Here is a 22,330-nt window from a genome sequence, read left to right on the forward strand (position 1 = left end):
CAAGGAAAAAGAATACACTTTTTCTTCCCTCTTTGTCTCACATTCATGCTTTAAGCTGAAAAAATCTTTGACACAAATAAATTACACACGTGTATTTTTTTTCTTATTTTGGCAATTTTTAATCTTATTTTTGCTACATTTTAGATAACATGACATATAATAAGATCCACTAAATATTTTAGATAGTCATTTTTTCTGTAAGTGCCCATATGGGGGCTTAGACAAACGGAATCACAGAAACAAACATGTCAAGAATAAAGTGTTAGTCACTACAACAGCTTCCTGAAAATAACAGTTCAAAACTGCCATCTTAAAGTCTAGAGCCCCAGATCCCAATCTTGGCCTTTTAGCATAACAAGGGACTGCCTTAAGGATGCTTCCAATGCACTGGCTGTCTCCCAGTCCCTCCTTCTTTCCTGTTCTAGAGCCCTCCCTCTGTGCCCCTGGAAAAGGAGGAAAAAGAAAAACAGCAGCAGGCAGCCCCTGCTTTGTCTCCTGTTGGCCATAGAATTTATTCAGTAATTTACTCTTCAGCTAACTGTAGCCATGGCCCTTGCCTCTGGGCGCTGGTTCAAAAACACAGAAATGAGGGAACAGATTGGCTTGGCCAAGCACAGCTCCCAGTCACAGCCCTGCTCTCTCCTCCCTCCCCCTGTCACCGCCCTTAGGCACAGGCGCTGGAGACTGGCTGATGACATGGCAGTGTTTATGTAGCCTGTGCATCTCCACATCTCCTTTGCATCCTCGCCCCTCTTCCCCCATCCTCCCTCAGAAAGGTGACAACAGACCTGGGGTGTCTCGTTCCTAGCAGGCCACCACTGATGGTTGGGAAGGTTTTTGGAGGCTGGGAAGTGGCTCAGTCATCCTGGGCACCCACATAGAAATGCTGGGTGTGGCAGCACTCACAGTCCCAGTCCTGGGGAGGTGGAGACGACAGACAGGTGGCTGGAGCACCTTGGCCAGCCAGCCTAGCCAAAGCAGTGACCTCACAGTTCATTGAAAGACACTGTTGAAGATGGAGGGGCTAAAGAGATGGCTCTGTGGTCAGGAGCTCACGCCTCTGCTAGTTCCAACACAACCTCCTATAGCCCCATTTCTGGGGATCCAACGCCCTCTTCTGGCCTCATGTGGGCACATGCCTAAACATATTAAAAAATGTTTAAAAAATAATAAGGTGGAAATTGTATGAACAAGACACCTGAACTCTGGCTTCATGTGTGCACGTGCCCTTCCCCAACGCAGAACTTCTGAGCTGACTTTGTATCTGGCAAAGCTTTCCTTGGCTCCTAGAAACCCAGAGCAAAGGTAGCAAGATGACTTCCCCTGACATTAAGTACCCAAAGGCGAATGGACTTGTCTGAACCTGCAGTGTCTGGCATGTACCAAATGACCAATCTCAACTACTGGGGCATATATTTGTCTTTGTGTTATTTATCTCTGTTTTATTTGGGTCAGACTGAGCAATGGTTGCTTCATTTCATATCAGCCATGTGTGGCCTTTGCTGAGCCATCTCCTGACAAGTAGAAATTTATCTGAACGGGGTGGGAGGTAGAGTTGGCGCGGGTCCTGTTTAATCAAGAGAGAATTGTCTTCTGATCAGATCGCCCCGCCTGGTGGCACTACTTGGAAATCACAGAGGGCAGAGATGGCTCCTGTTGATAAGATGATAACCACAGGAGAACCTGATTTCAGTTACCAGAACTGACATAAGAAGCCAGGTGTCGTGACACGCACAGGAAACCACAGCACTGAGGACGCAGAGGCAGGGGGCTCCCTAGGGCTCACTGACAGCCAGTGTGTGGCTGTTGCGCAGGCAGCCTCGCTTGTACTTACCAAGCCAAAGCGGCTTAGGATATCTTCAAGCCGTGACTCTCATGGTGCAGTCCATGTTCGACCATGATACAGTAGTACATGACTGTACATACTGTGTTTGTGTGTATAGGTCAGAGGCTGATGTTTAATATCTTCTTCAATAACTTCCATCTTAGTATTTATCCCTTTGTCTGTCCGTCTGTCTGTCTGTTTTGAGGCAAAGTCTCTCAGTGAACCTTGAGTTTACCCTTTTCTGCTAGACAGGCTGGCCATCCAGGCACTGGGATCCACCTGACTCCCTGTCAATGCTGGGATTATAGACGTGCATCCCAACCCCCAGCCTTTTCTCTGCATGCATCTATGATAGAGCCTAGGTGCTCATGCTTGCATGGCCAGTGCCTTCTCTCTGAGCCGCCTCAGCCTGATCAAACTTGAATTGCCAGGCTTAGCCGCAGCCCTCCACAGTCTCTGGCTGAATCTGGGACTCCCGGACGAGGCTGTGCTGCCGTTCCCCGCTCAGCCATCTCCCCAGCCCCTGTGTATGTTTTATCAGAGAAAACCCCATGGAGGAGGTGAAATTGCAGATTATGCTGCTTGATTCTGATTTACCCAAACTAGATGGCAAACCCAGCTGGAATCATAGCTGATTGAGCTCCCGGGTGAGGCATAAACAGATTAAGTACAAGCAGAACCAGTGGGTTAGATGGCTTGTGTTGATTCTGTAATGCAACCACTGCTCTGTGCCTGCTAAATGTTCACAGCCCTGTCTTTTGCTTTCTACATCAGCTCACACCCCAGACAACAGCTTTCTGGGCTTCGTGGTCGAGCAGCACCTGAACTCCAGTGACATCCACCACATTAACGAGATCAAACGGCAGAACCAGTCCCTTGTATATGGCAAAGTGGATAGTTTCTGGAAGGTGAGTCAGCCCGCCTGCGTGTTGAGCTCTCTGAACGAAAGCTTGGGAGGTAATTTAATTTTGCTTTGATCTGGGGAGTAATCAAGCCAAGCACCCGGGGCTTGCGTCGTCCACTAGACATGAACAGAAATACACAAGTGTTCAGTTCCTCTAGCAGGCTGGTGTCCTAACTGTGCCTGGGTTGCTTGTTCCTCCTTACAGCATCAGTACCCCAATCTTTTACCTCTTTGCATGTTAGATGTGAAAAGTGGACTAGGGAGATGCTCGGTGGGTTAAGTGCATGAAGACCTGAACTCAGTTTCCTGCGGCCACATAAAAAGTAGGGCATGCTTGCAACTTCAGCAGTGCTGGGTGGATGCAAAGACAGAGGGTCCCTTTGACACGTTGGTCAGCCGGTCTAGCTGAACAGCATGTTCCAGGTTCAGTGAGAGATCCTGCCTCAGAAAATCCAGGTGGACCGTGACATAGAGGGTTCAATGGATACCAATCTCCTTAAACATAACATATTAGCCTCAGGGAGCCAATGTTGTAATTTTGAAAGACTTTTGAAGGACAGACATCCCCAGGACTTTTCAAACATATTTCTTCCTTAATGCCCAGTAAAACCCTTCTTGGAATAATCACAAGCTGGAATAATCACCATCCCTGATGGTGGAAGTTAGAAACTGACCCCTGAGGGTATCGGTGACATGTCCAACTAGGAGGTCTAGTTGCTTTTCTGATCTGCTGTTCAGAAAATAAAAGGTGCAGACCCTTCAGGTTTGTAGATTTTACATGTATTCATTTCTCTCTCTCTCTCTCTCTCTCTCTCTCTCTCTCTCTCTCTCTCTCTCTCTCTGTGTGTGTGTGTGTGTGTGTGTGTGTGTGTGTGTGTGTGTGTGTGAGAAAGGCTTATACATCCATGTGGAGATCAGAGGACAACCTGAAGGAATCATTTCTTTCCTTCTACCATGTGAGTTCCAGGTTCTGGAGATTAAAATTGGGTTGGCAGGCTTAGTGGCAAGTATCTTCGTGGACTAAGCCATCTTGTGGGTCCCAGTGGCTATGGTGGACATTGACTTATTCCTAGATAATGGTTTTTATTGTAGACAACGAGACTCTGTACTATATAGTATCATGGTTCTCCACTAAGGACAGTGTCACTGCCTCCCACCTCTAGCGGGTGATCCGGCAGTGTCTCCCGGCAATCCTGATTGTCATGTCTGGGTAGAAGTAGTACTGGTGTCCAGTGGGTGCAGGTGAGGAATATTATAAGCATCCCATTGTTGCGGGAGGTCCTCCCACTCCTCCAGCCTATCGCCGCTGAGATACCAGCCCCTTGGGGCGTGGTCTCTCTCCCTTTAAAAAAGCGGCCACTTCCCTCTCCTCTCTCTCTTCACTTCCTGCTCCGCCTGCGACTAGACTCCTGGTCGCGTAGAGGGCTGTTGCCTGGGACAGTGATCTGTAAGTTTTTCCCCTTTAAATAAATATCACCCTATTAATCATAATCCCAAATTGGTGTGGCATTGTTTGTGACTTACGCCTTCATCCCATAGTGCATAGGAGGTTCCCCGCATAGTTCTGACATACATTGGCAGTGATGCCAAGATTGAGGACCTCTGCTCTCATAAAATAGTATTCTTTATGTGTTATCACAAGTTGAATATTGATAGCTAAAAAAATTGTAAATCTCAAATACTTGATGTTAGCATGATGCTGGGAGATTTGGGGGTGGGGGAGTCTACCGGTGACATCATGTGGCAGGTCTCAGTTCAAACCCAGAAATTTAGGAAATGACTCTCATCCTGTGTGTGTACAAACAGTGTAAGGTATAAGGTGAATGTGAAATCTGTCCCCATGGGCTCATGTGTTGTGTTGATCCTGAGCTGTTGCTACTATTTTGGAAAAATTTGGAGCCTTTAGGAGGTGGTGCCTCCCTGGAGGAAGTAGTTCACTAGAGAAGGGGCTTGAGGATTCGGATTCGTAGCCCTGCCCTGCTTCCTGTTCACTATCTCTGCTTTCTGACTAGACACTATGCAGCCTAAGCTGGTCAAGTAATACTTAGTACATAGATTAGGATGGCCTCAAATTCTTAGCAATCCTCCTGCCTCATTTGACTCCCCCAAATGTCTGGGATTACAGATGTAAGGACTTCCTGCGAGCCACCATGACCAACCTTGTTTTGCGTTCTTGAAACAGGGTCTTTGTGTTATCCAGGCTGCCATGGAACCTCAGATCCCTCGCCGCAGCCTTTCTGGTACAGGAATTCAATGTGTGCACCACACATCCAGCTCTTGGCTTGTTCCCCTCCCCCCCCAGGACTCCTCAGTAGGGTTTAGCACATCTCACAGCATAACTAAATGTTGCTATCATTGATATCGTTATCGGGCCGCTTAAGAATCGCCATGCCGAGAGCTGGTTCTGAGTATGAGGATGGCCAAGCCTGTGCGCATCTGGTAAATGCAGGCCAGCCTGCAGACAGGCAGATGCCCATTTCTAAACTGTGTCAGCAGTTGGTGACCCCTACCCATGTGCTGAATCCAGCCTCGTGTCTGTATTTGTAAATAGCATTTTATTGGAGAACAGCCATGCCTGTTGTTTGTCTGTGGATGCTTTTGTACTAAAATTGTGGAGTTGAGTAATTGTGCAAAGACCAGCTGACCTACAGAGGCAACAGCATTTACTGCCTGGCCTTTTCGGGAGCTCCTCGCTCACCTCTGAACTCTGGTATGTCCTGAGAAATCCCCAGTCTCTCTCAGCATGCATTTTAGATAGCCTTTCCATTTCTTTTTCTCTCTGTCTCTTGCTTTATGTACATGGGTACATAAGGATGCATGGGCATGTGTGTGTGGAGCCAGGAGACAGCCTTGGTTGTCATTCATCAAGCATTTCGCCTTGTTCTTGACTTGACTTTTCTTTTTTTTCTTTCCCTTCCCTTCTCTTCCCTTCCCTTCCCTTTCCTTTTCTTTTCTTCTTCTTCTTTTTTTTTTGTGTGTGTGTTGGGGAGGGCGTTCAAGATAGGGCTTCTCTGTAGCCTTGATTGTTCTGGAACTCCCTCTGTAGACCACACTGGTCTTGAACTCGGAGATTAAAGGCCTAGTCACCACCGCCCAGCTCTACCTTGTTTTTTGAAGGCAGAGTCTTTCTCTGCCCTGGAACTCACCAGTTCCACTAGGTTGGCTGGTTTGTTCAGCAAGCCCAGAAATCTGACGTTCTCCACATCTCCACTACTGGTGTGTTCACAAGGGTGCCACTGTGCCCAGCTTTTTTATGTAGGTTCTGTGGGGTCAAACTCAGGTCCTCATGCTTCCAAGGAAAATACTTTACCTCCTGAACTGTTTCTCCAGAACTCATTTTGAGGTTCTTCATTATGCTGGTGATTAACTTATTCGTGGAGAGATGAGGCAGGACTTCAGCAAAATTCAGCTATTTTTAAAGGAATAGCTCCATGCACAAAGGCTGGCATCAAGCTGGCTGCTTCTCTAGGCTTCAGTGAAATGACGAATGCATCATTCTCATTTGGTTTCTATTGCTGTAATAAAACACTGGCCAAAACCAACCTGAAAGAGGAAAAGTTATAGTCACCGAGGGAAGCCAAGGCAGAGCCGAAACAGAGACCATGGAGAAATGCCCCTTACTTGTTAGTTTGCTTCTCTGGCTTGGTCGGCGGCCTTTCTCATACAGCGCAGGTGTAGTTGCCTAGGGATGGTACTGCCTACAGTGGGACGGGTCCTCCTGCATGATAGCAGTTAAGAAAATGTCTCACAGATGTGGCCGCCAGGAAATGAGACGGAGACAAATCAGATTTCTTCTTCCCAATTATATCTAGGTTTGTGTCAAACTGGCATTGGCCAATGGGGGATGTTGATAACTCAGTGGTAGATGCTTGGGCTTAAATTCCCAGCACATGCTAGACTCTTTGTCCCATCTCCAGCATTATAGCAGTTGGTGGACATGATTCCACCATTTGAATCCCTTCATAGCCATGATTGAAGGTGGTCCATGCTGATGTCTTTTGCTCTTGGCCATCCTTAACAATGATGGCGCCAACATGGCCACAGTCCCTCAATCTGTTCAAATGGCAGCGCCAAGATCCAGGCTCTGCACTACCTCTCTTGACTCAACTCCTTGTTGTCCCTTGCTTGATTGAAATTGGTGACTTCATGTACAAAGCAGTGTTCCAAAGCTTGGACAGGCAATCACCCTGTGTGACCAGAGTGGCCAACAGGAGACCAGGGCAGATATTAACAAAGCAGATAAGCCATGGCTCCTGTCCACTTGCCTCCCCGGTGGCCAGCTCCGCAGTAGCCTTACAGCTCTGCTGAGTGACTAACTCTCCATCACAGTCATTCATATCATTTTCTGCTCCGGATTCCAGGGCCTGGCTTGCTACAGACGTAGCCTGACTGGCAACAAGCGGAGAAAACCTATCTCACTTGATTAGGGAAAACTTTTGATCTGGACCTCTGAGATTATGGTTGGAAGCACACACATTCAGCTTCAACCAATAACGGGTTCCTTTACTTCGGGCCTAAGAAATAGGGCAGAATAATGTCCGTAAGTGGACCATGACTGTAACACACACACACACACACACACACACACACACACACACACACACACCAGTTTTCTAATTAATTCTCAATGTATTCGATATATAATAGCCAGGGAGATTTTCTTCCAATGTAGAATTGGGGAGTTTGGGAGATGGTTCAGTTGTTAAAGTGCTTACTGCTCAAGCAAAAGGATTCGAGTTCAGATCCCCAGTGCTCAGTTGAAAGCCGTGCAAGGTAGAACACACCTGTAACCCCAGCACTGAGGAGGCAGAGACGGAAGGATTCTGGAGCTCGCTGGCCAGCTAGTCTAACCAAATTAATGAGCTTCAGCTTCAGCCTCATGGAGCCCAGGCTGGTCTCCGACTTTCTACGTAGCCAAGGGATAACCTTGAACATCTGACCCTCCTGCCTCTGCTTCCTGAATGCTGAGATTACACTTCACTACCATACCCAATATATGCAGTGTTGCAGATAGAACCCAGAACTTCCTGCAAGCAAGTATTCTGCCACCTGAGCCACAGCCTCCTCCTAAGATGTATGATTATTAACTGTGTTCTTTGGAGTGCTACAGTGCAGTCACTATGAGCTATCTGAGGACAGCCACACCGTATTTGATCCATCCTAAGAGAGATACACTGGCTTTCTCCAGTGACGATTTCAGTATTTCAAAACAGTGGGAATGTTGCTTTAAACCACCAGAAATAAGTCTGAAAAGTCTATAGTCTAAGTGACCTCTGAGTCTGAGATGGAGCCCCATCCAAAGAACTATGTAATTATCTGGCTTGCTAATTAGGTTGATTCTGGCTTCATTGAAATGCAGGGAGAATTGGAAATGGAAGTCATTTGGAGAAATTCCATTTGATTTCATAGTAGGGATTAACTGCTTTTAATGCACGGTTTTAATGAACCACCAAAGACCATTATAATTAGGGAATAGACTGAAATTCTTGAATTCTTACAAAATAGCCTATTTTGTAAGTAGGCTAAACCTGTGACCATACTTCCTCCTTACCAGATAACAGAGATAAATGAGGCCATCAACAGCCACCATATGTCAACCTAAGCATATATGTCAACCTAAGGTAAAAGGAATCAATATTGAGTCTGTTGAAATTTAATATTATCATAGCTCCTTTAAAAAAGATTTATTTTATTACTTTTTAAATTATATGTAAATGCGTGTATTTGTTGAAGGGAGGCCTCTTGTTAATTCCCTGACTGTGTGGCAGCTCAGTTCCGAAATAATCACACAGAAACTGTATTATTTAAGTCACTGCTTGGCCCATTAGCTCTAGCTTTTTATTTGCTGACTCTTACATCTGAATTTAACCCATCTCCATTAATCTGCGCATCACCATGAGGTTGTGGCCTACCAGCAAAGTTTTAGCATCTGTCTCTGGCAGCAGCTCTATGACTTCTCCCTGACTCAACCTTCTTCCTCCCAACATTCAGTTTAGTTTTCTCCACCTAGTTCCGTTCCTCTATAGCTCTGCTATTGACCCAAAGCAGTTTCTTTATTAACCAATGGTATTCACAGCATATGGAGGGAATCCTACATCATGTGTTTACTTGTGGGTGTGTTCACATGAAGAGCCAGATGCCCAGGAGCCCAGAAGAGGGGATTGGATTCCCTGGAACTCCAGTTTCCAGTGGCTATGAACAACTCAATATGGATATTCTGGTTAGTTTTAAGTCATCCTGACATAAAGTTATCTGAAAGGAGTGAACAACAATTGAGAAAAATAAATTCATAGGATCTGGGGTGTAGGGCATTATCTTATTAGTGTTTGGTGAAGGAGGCCCAACCCATTATAGGTGGTACTATCCCTGGGCCAGTAGTCCTTGACTCTATAAGAAATCAGACTGAGCAAGCCATAAGGAGCGAGCTAGTAAGCAGCATCCCTTCATGGACTCTGCATCAGCTCCTGCACCCAGGTTCCTGTCCTGTTTGAGCTCCTGTTCTGATTTTCTTCAAGATGAACCATGATGTGAAAATGTAAGCCTCCCCAGCTTGCTTTGGTCATGGTGTTTCGTCCCAGCAATTGCAACCCTAACTAAGACAGTGGGTTCAGAAAGCCCAACTCAGATCCTCTGCTAGAGCAGTAAGTGCAAACTTTACCTCTGAGCTCCCTATCCAGTCCCATCACTGCTCTTGATTCCAGGTCTAAACAAAAGAACTTTCTAAATGAAGACTCCCTTTAGTTTCTTACCCTTGGATATGGCAATCATAGGAACCTGGTCATGGTCCTTCAGACCCTAGGCTTACACCAGAAGCACATTTGAATTCAAGGAGGTGGAGGGGAAGGAATCCTTTTGAGGACAGCCATTCTTCAGGCAGAGGTCATTTGCATGCCTTCTGTACCTAGCACGTGGAAAAGTATGGTCATATGGTAGAGCCTTCTCTTCTAACTCAGGTAGTAGCTTGTGGTAACTGAGAAGAAAGATAGAGATAAGAAACAAAAGGAACCATCAGGAATGATAGTTCATTGGATAGAAGTGCTTGCTGCCAAGCCCACAAGCATGATCCCGGGACCCTCATGATAGAAGGAGAGAATCAACTACCACAGCGTGTCCTCTGACCTCTGCACACACACCATGGCATCCTCGCCCTCCTAAATAAATAAACAAGTGAATCCTCATAAACTGGGAAGATGGCGCAGTCATTAAGTGCTTTCTCTACAAGCAAAAGGACCCAAGTTTGGTCTGCAAACAGATATAAACAAAAGTGGGGTGTGGTAGTACCTGTAATGCCTGCATTGTGGAGGCACAAACAGGTAGACCCCAGCCTACCTGGAGAGTTTTAAACTACTGAGACTCTCTCAAAAATACAAGGCGGATAGGATCTGAGGATGGCCCCCATGTGCATGTGCATACACTTATAGACACAAGTACACACGCCCTACAATACAAAGAGAGGAAAGCTTGCAATCCAGGGCCCTCAAAGGCTCCTACAAACAAATCAGCACTGGTTGTAACCCAGCCTGGGCCACATCCCCCACAGACTTCTGCACATTTGCTGAGTGTACAATGCGAGGACCAGCAAAGATCAGGCAACCTTTTCCATCTCGTTTTCCTGGTCATACATTCAGCTTCTGCAAGCTTTCTGCTTCCATTGTAAAGAGCTTGTCTGTTGGCAGAACACATTCTCTCGGACGAATCCATCTGTCAGTCTGGAGATGCTGACTGTGGACGGTCTGGGACAGGAGGAGCCCTGGGCAGGAAAGCGGACTTGACTGTCTGGGTTACCTGCTGCTTTTCTTCTGGTTTTGCTTTCCTCTTTTGTAAAAGGATGCAGCCGCCCTGCCTGTTCTCTCCCATCCCCAGAGTCTGTGATGCTATAATCCAGACCCGTCCTTGGCCTTGTCTAATTCTTTCAAGATCAAGCAAGAAGGAAGTAGCCTTCCGGACAACTCTGTGGGCATCGGAAGTAGGGCAGAGCCAGCCAGGAGCCTGGGAGAGGGACAGAGAGCAGGATATTGGGACAGACCAGGCACAGAGTCCACAAAGCCAACTGCCCAGATAGCATCCATGAACATAGGAGATTTAAGGGTTCATATGGGTCAGCAGTATGAGTCTGCCAAGAATTGACTATGGGCCTCCAAGTTGAACCTTAACATATAGGATTAAGGGGCTGTTTTCAGTATTTGGGAGCACTAAGCATACTGCCATTCCGCGTGAACACTTAAGGTATTGGTCCCCTGCCTCTGTACTAGTGTGCCCACCTGGAGACAGTGGGATGCCATCCTTAATGTGGCCAATTATTTCAGCTCCCTGTGTCTCTGAGTTCTTTTTGCAAAATGAATAAAAACAGTAGCGTGTTTGTTAGGGGTTGAGTGAAGATTGCGTGACTTAGTAAATACACTCATGCTTCAGTTAGCCGTAGGAAGACAGTCTGAGAATGCATTGATATGTGAAATTGATTATGGATTCATCATTGTGCAGATAGCATGAAGTGCTTAAACTAAAATGGCTACAGTGGCTGCCAGCTACTCTACAGAATACACGGGGCCTCCATTGAACAGCCTGTCCGTGACAGAGATGCATGTTGTTGTGTAAATCTGTTGTAGCAGTGTCTTCTCTTCTTTGATGTCTGTTGAATTTTTCTACTACCAATATGATTTTCAGGGTTGAGGATACAGCTCAGTTGATAGGACACTCACTTAAGCATATACAAAGCCCTGGATTTGATTTCCGGTACTCTATAACCAGGTATGATGGTACATGCCTGTAATACCAGCATTATAATACCAGGGAGGTGGGAGCTGAAGGATTGGAAATTCAAGGTCATCCTCAGCTACATTAGGAGTTCAAGTCTAGCCTGAGCTACAGGAAAATGTCTCAAATAAATAAATAAACCTCCAGTAGTGAATTAAATTGAAGCACTTTTGATCTAGAGGAATAAAATGTAGAGAGACTCAGAAACCTATTATTTGAAGATGGATTGAAATCATTTTGTTGGTCAAGGCTTAACCAAGGTTGGGGTTGGCGAGAAAAGGACCTTGTAGAGACAAACAGTAAGAGACAAAGCTAAAAAGGGACAGGAAAAGAGTTGAGAGTTTCCAGGAACCACAGAGGCAGATGAACTGAGCTGAGAGAGTCACATGGGAAGCCATCGAGCCCCCACTGCTGTGGCTGCAGACACTGGGGCTGAACTTCTGAGAGGTGTCTGTAAGGCCAGAGCATTCGGGCTCTTTGTAAGGTCCCTGGCATCCCTCAGATTGTCTTTGCAGAATGGGGGTGGCAAAGAAATCGGGAAGGGTAGAGGGGGACCCAGGCTGGCAGAGTCAAGGAAATATGTTACCCACATGTGCTTTCATGCAACAGTGCCCAAAGCACATCCTTACCCTGTGGAGGCTGAATCCCACTCCCAGCATTTACACTGAGCCAGCACAGTACTTTTAAAATTAGAAAATATGCCATTGGAGGGCTGGGGGATGGCTCACTCAGGAAAGTGTTTGTTGTACAAGCGTGAAGACCTGAATTTGATTACCAGAATCTGTGTAAAAAGTTAGGCATGGGGCATGTGTTTGTACTCCCAGCACCGTGGGGGAAGAGACAGTAGGATCTATGGGGCTTGCTAGCTAGCCAGTCTACCCCCCAAAACACCAAGTCTTCAATCCCAGTGTCATACCCTATCCCTGAAATAATAATAATAATAAGACTCAAACAGCAAAACAAAAAGATAGGAATGTGGGAAAGGGACTTGTGATTAGACGGAAGGGTCAGCAGGGATAGGAGGAACACAAGGAAGGGTAAGGGATGAGAATAATCAGAATTCATTATATACATGTAATCAAAGAACTAATTTAATAAAGGTTATAAAGGAAATTAAGAGATCAAAACTAAATGATAAGGTGATTGCACATAAGGTTGTTTTGTGATTGTGTACATATATACACACCCACACAGAAAGGGACAGAAGGGGGAGGAGCAAAGGAAAGAAAGGGATAGAGAGAGAGAGAAGGGAAGAGAAGAGAAGAGAAGAGAAGAGAAGAGAAGAGAAGAGAAGAGAAGACAAGTTGTTTGGAGAGGTTTGTCAGAAAAGCTAGAATTCCAAGCTTGTTTTGGCAATATAAACAATGCATAAAAAGCTTCGTGTGACTGTTTGAAACTAAGGGGTACAGCTTCTAAGGGGTACAGCTCCTGGGTTGTTCCTTGGATGACAGTCCTTCTGAAGGTGTTGTTTCAGGTCTCCAGGACAGAGTCTGGAGATACTCTTCAGTTAGTAGAGCATGCAGAAGGCCCTGGGTTCCATCCCCAGCACATCTATAATCTCAACCCTTGGGAGGTAGAAGAAGCAGGATCCAGGTCATCGTCCAGCTATTTAATAAGCTGAGGACCAGTCTTGGCCACATGAAACCCATCTCAAATACATAAAAATAAGGCCATTGAGATGGCTGTGGATGCGGGTGCTCCAGTCCAGCCCAGGTGCTGGAGTTCAGTACCCTGCCCCGCATGTTGAAGGAGGGGACAGTCGCAAGGGTTGTCATTTGACCTCCCACATGCCCCATCAACACAAATAAGTTAATGTAATTACAACATTTAAAAATTAAATAATAAAAAGAAAGAGAGTTTGCCCGTTCACTTAGATAATGACTGGTAGGAATTTTGCAAGCTACCCCAACACTCTTTCATGGCCCAGGAACAAGTAGCAGTCTTTCAGGTGAGAAAATGAAGGAAGCCTCGTTTAGAGCAAGCAGTTTACCAGAATGGGTGTGTTGCTTTCCTGCCTTCTGCACGGATAATCATGCTTGGGACAGACAGCACTTTGGCCGAGGTTTGAATGATGAGTGACAGAATCTTAGGTTTTCTTATGGGTGGTTAGGGAGCCAGCAGAGCAGCAAAAGGAGTCATGTGACCCACCTGTCTACTGACCAGGGCTGCTCTTTTACTAGCATAAGCAGTCAAATGTCAGTCATTAAAGCTTGGGCTAGTAGAAAACAGGCCCCTGAAGGTCTTATCCAAAAGCCAAAACCATCTTGAGAAGCAGGAGACTCGGGCAGCCAGCAAATATCCTGAGGATGGGGTGCTTCCAGAAGGTTCCCAGGCCCCCATCCCCCACGTACTAATAGCTCTGGGATGTGTTCATTCTTAGCTCTTAGTAAACACAGCTGTCGTGATTGTAATCTGCCCAGAGGCTTTCCACTATTACTCTAGCTCTAACAACTTGGCAGCTGGTGTGGGAAGAATGGCGTGGAGATAGTAAAAAGCCCGCTTTCCCAGAGTGGAGAGAGGGCAACAAGGCTGGCTATAGCCGTGTACAGAGCCCATCTAGCTGTGCAGAGCCTTTGCTTCACAAGGAGGAAGAGCTAGGTAGGTCCCTAATAGTCTAAAGGAGTCTGGTGCCCAGGTAATCTTAGGAGAAAGCCGGGGAACTTACACAGGAAGTGTCGTTAAAGCGCTGCAGGCCTTGGAGAGATGGCCCCATCAGTAAAGCTCGTCGTGCAAGCCTGATGACCTCTGTCCCCAGAAGCCACATGAAAAGACCGGACGTGGGGGCATACACTCATGATCCCCGCACTGGGGAGGCAGAGACAGGAGGACCCCTGGGGCTCACGGGCTAACCAGTCTGGCTTATTCAGTGAGCGCCAGTGAGGGGCTGTGCCTCAGAAACAAATGTCGATGATGCTTGAGCAAAACCACATGAAGCTGTACTCTGGCTTTCAGACGTGTTCATATGCACACATGGTCCACACAGTTGTTTTCATCTGCTATAGAAGGTGAAGATTGTTCATGGGCTGGAGAGATGGGTCAGTGGGTCAGAGCACTGGCTGCTCTTGCGCAGGACCCACGTAGTGACTCACAACTCTGTAGCTTTAGCTCCAGGGGATCTGATGCCTTCTTCAGGATTCTTCAGGCGCTGTGCGCCCATGCTACACAGACACACATGCAGGCAAAGGACCCATGCGTATAGAATAAATTGAACTAATTGATTAAAAACAAAAAGAAGAATGATCCTGCAGGAGGATGGATCCATATGCCTCGGAATTTCTGTGCTCTGATAGCCATAGCCATCTGAATAGGACAGGGATCAGTGGGTGTAACTATGTTGATTATCATATTTCCCCTCCAGTTAGATCACGGGTGTATGTTTTTGTAGTTGTTTTGTTTTGTTTATTGTTGTTTGGGGGGTTGTTTTGTTTTGCTTCCCTAGGCACACTGGTCAAAGAATTGTCTTGGGCTAGGGGTGTCCAACCCAACACAAAGACTGCAGGTTGGAGGACATGTTTGTGTTTTCTTTTATGTGGCACTGTAATAAGACCCTGTCATCTACCTGTCTAAAAAACAATGACAAGAAAATCGCATCATCTTTTAAGTAAGCTGCAGCTTTGGATGGGGCAGCATTCACAACTACTCTGGGCCACTGGCTGGACATCCCTTCCCTAGGTAAATCACAGGGTTGATAGGGTAAGTCTGCTGACAATGGAAAGGCTTAAGGAGACTGACCTGGATCTGCCCTTTCAGACTGGACTTGGTTGAGCCCGGGGAAGATGGCCTCACTGGTAGGTGCTGAGATGTTGATTAGTGGCCAAGCTGTGTAAGCACGGTCCATTTTCCCCACACAGCTCCTCACAGAGATGAAGTCCAGGGCATGGGGAGATGTCAAGAGGGCTGTGCCCATATCAGCCTAAAGAAGGCATCCTGGGGATAGAAGAAACTTGGGGTTCTTCATTTAGTTCTGAACAAAAAAATCTCTGTGGTTACCTGGCTCTGAAGCCCTGGGATAATGGCGCTCATTTCTCAGAGGTTGAGGCACACCCACAGAGAGCACCAAGGGGAGATGGCTCAGTGTATAAAGTGCTCGCCGAGAAAGTGTGAGGATCTGGGTTCAGATCCCTGGCTAGCACCTGATGGGGGCAGGGTAGGCCTGGCTGTGCACATCTGTGTTCCCAGCACTTGGAGCTCACCAGCCTGCCAGTCTAGTTGGCGAGCACCAGGTTCAGTGAGAGACCCTGTCTCAGAAGAATCCAGTACAGACCAATAAAGAAAAGCATCCAATGTTAATCTCTGCCCTTCTCTCTGCACCACCTCCATGTCCCGGCACAGCAAGAATGCCTTGATACAAGTTCACTGTGACTCTTAAATCCCAGCACTCAGAACCTCAGCCAGTGCAGCAAAATCACGAAGCAAGAAGGAAGCAGAAAGTTGGGTTTCTGCTTGCATCTTGGAGAGAAAAGCTAAGTAGATTTTTTCCTTTTGGAAGCATTGGCACCTAAGTGGCTTCCCTGCCAACCAGAAAGCTGGAGGAGTCATAGTTGTGTAGAAACTCAAATCATGGGCTTTGCCCATATGGAACCTGCTACGTCTATGCAGAACCATGTCACCAAGCCCTTGGAACAGGTCCTGCAAGGATAGAGCCTATTGATAAGAGTTTTATGTTAATATATATTAACACACATATAACATGAATGTATATATTAAGAGAAGACTTGACAGCGTGGGCTCTCTGTTGGAAGCAGAATCCATTGTTTTATTACAAGAGTATAGTGACACTGAGAAATAGTGATAAAGCAATTTAGAAAATATTTTTGAATGTAATAACATCCATGCTTCTAAAAACGTATTTAGCATCAATGTGTAATTTTATGCTTAAATAAAAATCCTATAGGCAGCATATGTTCATGAATTCTGGCTGTGGCTGTGCAGCCCTGTGTGCTGAATGAGCCCATCTGTCCTCGGGATGAACCAGAGCCCTGATCTCCTCAGAGGAGGGTAAAGTTCCAGGGGAGCCTGGAGTTAGCCCTGCTGTATTAAAATGCTTAAGGAAAGGCTGCCCTTGGCATCCCCCTTCTTTGACGATCTTTCTGACTGGACCAGGATCCTTTGGACATCACCATGTTAACATCTGAGGGTCCTCACCACAGCCAGTGAGGTTATCACAATGGTTATGAAGTCCTTAGGACTATAAGCCCCAGTTTGAAATGATAGAACCGAGGTGGCTAGGATGGAGCGGCAGCTGAGTCAGCGCTTGCCTTGCAAACGTGACCCCAAAAATCCACCTAAAGTTGTGTGTCGTGTGTACAGGAGGGAGTGGAGATAGGCGGATACCTTGGGTTAGCTAGCCAGCCAACCTACTGCTTGGCCGGTTCCAGACTAGTGAGAGGCCTGGTCTCCAGATAGATAGATAGATAGATGGATGGATGGATGGATGGATGGATGGATGGATGGATGGGCGGGCGGGCGGGCGGGCGGACGGACGGACGGACGGACGGACGGACGGACGGACGGACAGACAGACAGACAGACAGACAGACAGACAATGCGGCCTGTACCTGAGGAAGGCAATCTGGAACAGGCCTCTGGTCTTCACAGGCACCTGCACATGTGTACCTATACACACAGGAACATGTATACACATACACCTGAGGCAGGTGGAGACTAAGGCTGTCACAAGGGCAAGATTCGATGGGAAGAATGACCTCTAGCCAGCCCTGGACTGAGGGAGATGAACTCTCACTTGTGACTTCTCTTCCTCATCCTCCTGGTTAGGTTTTCAAATCTCGATAACTTAGGTTCTGAGGGAAGGTCTCCTGCCATCAAAACTCTAGATGTTCTTCATGACTAAGACTTTCTGTGTGCCTGTCTGTCTCTCTCTCCTCCTGATTTCTGAGGCAGAGAGGCCTCCAACAGCTCATTTTAGAGACCTGACCATTGTACATGCTGCTGGACCATAAACTGTCTAGGCAGGAGGCATGGACTTGATTCTAACACAGTCCTTGACCAGATTCATGAGACACTCACCCCTCTGCTTTCGGCAGGCCGTAGAAACACTGAATCTGCTGGCCTGGGTAGATAAGCATGCCAGTATTTGCTCACTGCCGTTTGACTTCAAATCCACCCTAGATCTCTGTGAAAGTGGATGTGGGACCTGGAAATGTTTGTCCTTTGCAACTGGCACTAGAGCATTGCCTGGAGAGGTTCTGAGAGGGCACTTCTGCAACACAGTGATTGTGTGACTGATTCACCAGAAGCTTCTGCAGCATAAAGATGGAGAGGAGTGGAAGAGAGGAGAGAGAGAGGGGGAGTGGGGAGGGAGGAGAGGAGAGGAGAGGAGAGAAGAGAAGAGAAGAGAGAAGAGAAGAGGGAGGAAAGAGACGAGGGGAGGGGGACATGAGGTCAGAGCTTAGTGTCAGCCTGAGACTTTGGCTATGAGAAGCAGAAGTATAGAAAGCCTTCCCTCTGCAACTCCTCTCTAACTTACCTTCCCAGAGTCCACCACACGAGTGTCCGTGAGACCCCAGGTCAAGGTTATGCTGCAGTTAAAAGAAGCGGCCGTTAGGCTCAGAGAAATTGCTCGTTCAGTGAAGTAAAGTGCTTGTGCAAATCGTAGGGCCTGAGTTTTCATCCCCAGAACCTGCATAACAGCTCACTCAGTGGCAGGGTGGAGCCCCGTGGAAAGATGGAGTCCCCAGAAACTAGTCAGCTAGCCTGCTGTACTCAATGGAGACTCTGCCTCAAAACAGGGTGGAAAGCCAGGACAGGACTGATTCAGGGATGGCCCTCTGACTGCCATGCCTATACTCTGGCCTGTATATGCCCCCCACACACACACATTTTAAGTGGAGGCCTTAGATACAGAACAGAAAGTGTTTCCAAGTCCTATCATCAACTCCCTTTGTGCTTTTGTGTCTGACATTTACTCGGTGTCTGAACTGGAGGCCCTTACATACAACTCAGGGTTTTCTGACTTGCTTGAGACAATGGTTATAGGTCAGGCCTGCCACATGGCCATGGTTATGTGGTAACTGTTGCTAAGGTGCCTGAACCCATGCAGACTGGACTGGCTGTCATTTACTCCTCTTGCCTCTAAATCCTCAGGTTCTGTATAGCTGCCCTCCCCTTGCTTCCTCACTTCCCAGCTTGCTATCCCTTTGTCCTTCCTCCTTCTCCCACGTTTTCCCATCCCCTGTTCTAGCCATCTTTTCTTTGGCTTCTCTTAGCCCTTCCACTGGGTGTTGAGACTCTTTGCTGTAATGGATTAGCAGTGGTCAGGTGATGGGGTTGTGAAACGTTATCCCCGGGGCCTTTCAGAAATGTATATGTCTGTTCTGAATAGCCTGATCTCTTCCCGGGCTTGTCTCCACTCCCCATTTGAATCAAGTATTCCTTCCCAGATTTAGTCTTTCAAGAGTAAAATAAGAAGCAAGTCTTACTGTGCCTGTGACCAAAAGACAGATGAGTCACAGTTTAGCTACAGACTCTGAGCTCTCAGTCTAAGTTCCTTGTCCTGGTGAGGAGACATCTGTCCCTTCACCCGCTGGATCAGGGATTCGGAGACTGTTTCCTGTAGACACACACAGGCAGGGACAGCCCCCCAGCCTCACTGTGTGCCAGGGCTTCCCATCCTCATTGGACCAGTTCTCCCGTCCTGAGGTCACAGGGACTGAACCTTAGGCTTTCTGAGGACAGGCTCCCATTGGTCATGCTCACATTGACATCTCTAGTGCCCAGCCACACCCAGGCCAGGGGAGAGAGAAAATGACTATCTCCAGAAAATAAAATGCAAATATTCAAATGGCGCTGGACCGAGGGAGGAACATGAAGGCTGCTCCTATTGCTCTCTGTTAAGACTCAGAGCTCTTCACCCAAAGGGTCGGAAGGAGCGGTGTTTGCATCTTAGAGCTGTGTTCTTATGACGAGGTTATGGCTTTGCCTGTGTTCTTGCCCTGTGACCAAGGGGCAGGCTTTGTCAAGCCAGTTTTGTCACGTGTGATAAAAGACATGGTATGTAAGTCCTAGGACTGTAGAAATAAGAAAGTCAAGAAGGCTGCGCCGCCCTGTGTGGTGTGTAGAGGTCCTCAGGAATTTCCTCTGAGCTTCCTTTCCCTAAGACAAGGACAGTGTCTCTGTAGTTCATGCTCTGTTGCTATCACAAAATACCAGAGCTGGGCAACTTAGAAAGAAAAGAGGTGTATTCCGCTCACAGTTCTGGAGAGTCAAGAGCTTTTGCCCAGCGTGGCTGAAATGACAAAAGACATCCCAGCAACAATAGCACAGTTGTGTTAGGAGGAGAGCACGTGATGAGACAGGAAGCTGGAAAGACCCTGTCACGTCCACTCTGGGTCCTCTGGTGGGAACTACAGGAGTCCCATGGGAACTGCACAGATCTCTAAGTCCCCCTCCCCAGAGGTCTAACTGCCTCTCCTACTCTACCCCTGGTAGCTTCCACCACCTCTCAGGGACTCAGCAGCCTTCAGCCCAGAGATGTTTGTCCTTAAGAGCTTGTGAAATCGTTTCCTACCCAGTATAGCCCACGTCTGCCCCCAATCCACCAACTTTCTTGGATTTCATCTGCTAAGCAGACACAAGGAGACCTCAGAAGACTAGAGACAGGTGTAAGCCAGAAGCATGCTCATATCATATTCTTGCTGCACAGTTAGTCTTCAGTAGATGGTAACTATGAATATCGCTGTGGTTTTAAAATCTGAAACAGCCACACAAGCCCCTGTGTTAAAGGCTTGGTTGCCAACCTGTGGTGCCCTGTGTGGTGATGTCCTTAAAGGTGCCATTGAGGATTCTGCGCTTCGCACTGGAAGGTTGCAGGTAACTGAGGAATCTTTTGGCAGGGGGCACACCATTTCTCAAAGGCCTCTTTATATAACAGGCATCCAGCATCGGGTGTGTTTCCTACCAGACCTGCTTGTGCCGCATACCTGAGTGGTATTTACATAATTATATTAACCATCACTCAAGCTGATAAAATCACACTCAAGAAGCCAAAGCGTTTGTTTCTATACAAGCTTAGGTTTTAGCTTTGGGATTTAGTAAACCTAAAGTGCTTTAAATATTAAATGCTATTTAATTCTGGGTAATGAAGACACCACTAAAATAATGGAGGAAATCTACACATACATACACACAAACACACACACTACTGAGTTTGCATGGACCTTGCTCTGCATACATTTATACACAACCACAGAACCTTGATAAAGCTTAATTATTCTTTTTAGAGTGCTAGTCTAGAATGCACGAAGCCTCGGGCTTGATCTCCAACCCCCCATAAACAAGGTGTGCTAGTGAAAGCCTGTCTCAGCACTCAGTATATCAATTTAGAAGGATCAGAAACTCAAGTTTATCCTAAGCCACATAGTGAGATCAAGGCCAGCCTGGGGCTACATGAGAAGCTACCTCAAAAAGAAGGCAGGTGCTGGGTGGTGGTGGCACGTGCCTTTCATCTCCCACATTTCTGTAACAGAGACAGGTGGATCTCTGAGTTTGAGGCCAGCCTGGGCTATAAGAGTGAATTCCAGGACAGCCAGGCCTGCATAGAGAAACCTGTCTCAAAAAAAGGGGGGGTGCTGTAGGAGCTGCAGTGGGCTGCGTTCCCGCCAAGCTCCACATGGCTAGCTTTACCTGAAATAATTACACGGAAACTGTATTCTTTTAAACACTGCTTTGCCCATTAGTTCTAACCTCTTATTGGCTAGCTCTTACATATTGATCTAACCCATTTCTAATATTCTGTGTAGCACCACGAGCTGGCTTACCAGGAAAGATCTTAACCTGCGTCTGTCTGAAGTGGGAGAATCATGGCGACTGCCTGACTTGGCTTCTTTCTCCCAGCATTCTGTTCTGTTTACTCCGCCTACCTAATTTTCTGTCCTATCAAAAGGCCAAGGCAGTTTCTTTATTAACCAATGAAATCAACACAAAATAGAAGTCTCTCCCACATGGGGGTGTGTGTGTGTGTGAAGGGAATGAGATGGAAGAGAGAAAAGGGGAAAGAGGAGAGGAAGGAAGGGAAGGAGGAAATTAACTGTAGAGACTGCCTTGTAGTCTCTAGATAGGCTAGATAAAGAATTCCCTGACTATAGGCATCTCTTCATTTCCCCCCTAGTTCAAGGACTCTTTTATTAGCTGATGACTTTCTCTTCTCTGTAATTTCCTTAGTGCTGGGCAAGTGCTCTACAACCAAACCACATCCCAGCCCTTTACCTTTTTCCATCCCTATGTTGCATAAAACAGAGTAGGGATGTTGACTATGGATAAGCAGGAATAGCCATGGAGAGCCATCGGTACGTTTCCCTCAGCGTTTAATTTTCTATGCTTATTATTTAAATGGCATACAATTTAATGAACTATTTTTCTTACAAAACACCAAACCCCTCTGATAGAAATCAAGCGCCAAGAGGAAGTGTTCAGCAGTATCTCTCCACTCCCCTGGCTCTCGAGTTTTGCCTCAACAGGAGCCTCTCTTGAAATGTTCCTTCTGCCGTCTGCTGGGCTAGTTTCAACCCCACTAGTACCCACTGTAGCCCGCTGGTGAAAAGTGTCCAGTGTCTAGTGTCAGAACACGAAAGCAGGCCCAGTCACTCCAGCCCACATGCCTGTCACCTGTTTGTGTATGGCTGTGACCTAAGCCTGGCTTCTACATTGGCAAATGGTTGAGGAGGGCAAGTGTCAAGAGTTTTGATGGCAGAGCTGAGCATCTACCACCACCCTAAACTACCGATCCAGAGACCATACTTGTTTAAAAGCTAGGTAGGCAAATGCCGACTGGGCCTGACTTAGCCATCCTTCTAGGCACCTGCTACTTCCGGCCCCCATGGTTCTCCCTT

The 22,330-nt window shown here is 46.9% G+C and overlaps 1 protein-coding gene across 4 annotated transcripts in view; it reads left to right on the plus strand.

Annotated features, from left to right (window-relative positions):
- The window catches only part of Mgat5 (alpha-1,6-mannosylglycoprotein 6-beta-N-acetylglucosaminyltransferase), a 293,844-nt gene that overhangs the window by 211,564 nt on the left and 59,950 nt on the right, over nt 1-22,330 (plus strand). For all 4 annotated transcript variants that reach the window (XM_075987774.1, XM_075987776.1, XM_075987777.1 and 1 more), the window contains exon 11: nt 2,600-2,733. In XM_075987774.1, coding sequence (XP_075843889.1) covers nt 2,600-2,733 — 134 coding nt within the window. The remainder of the gene's footprint in view (nt 1-2,599; nt 2,734-22,330) is intronic.

This window comes from Microtus pennsylvanicus, chromosome 10, assembly GCF_037038515.1.
Source record: "Microtus pennsylvanicus isolate mMicPen1 chromosome 10, mMicPen1.hap1, whole genome shotgun sequence".
Taxonomy (NCBI): domain Eukaryota; kingdom Metazoa; phylum Chordata; class Mammalia; order Rodentia; family Cricetidae; genus Microtus; species Microtus pennsylvanicus.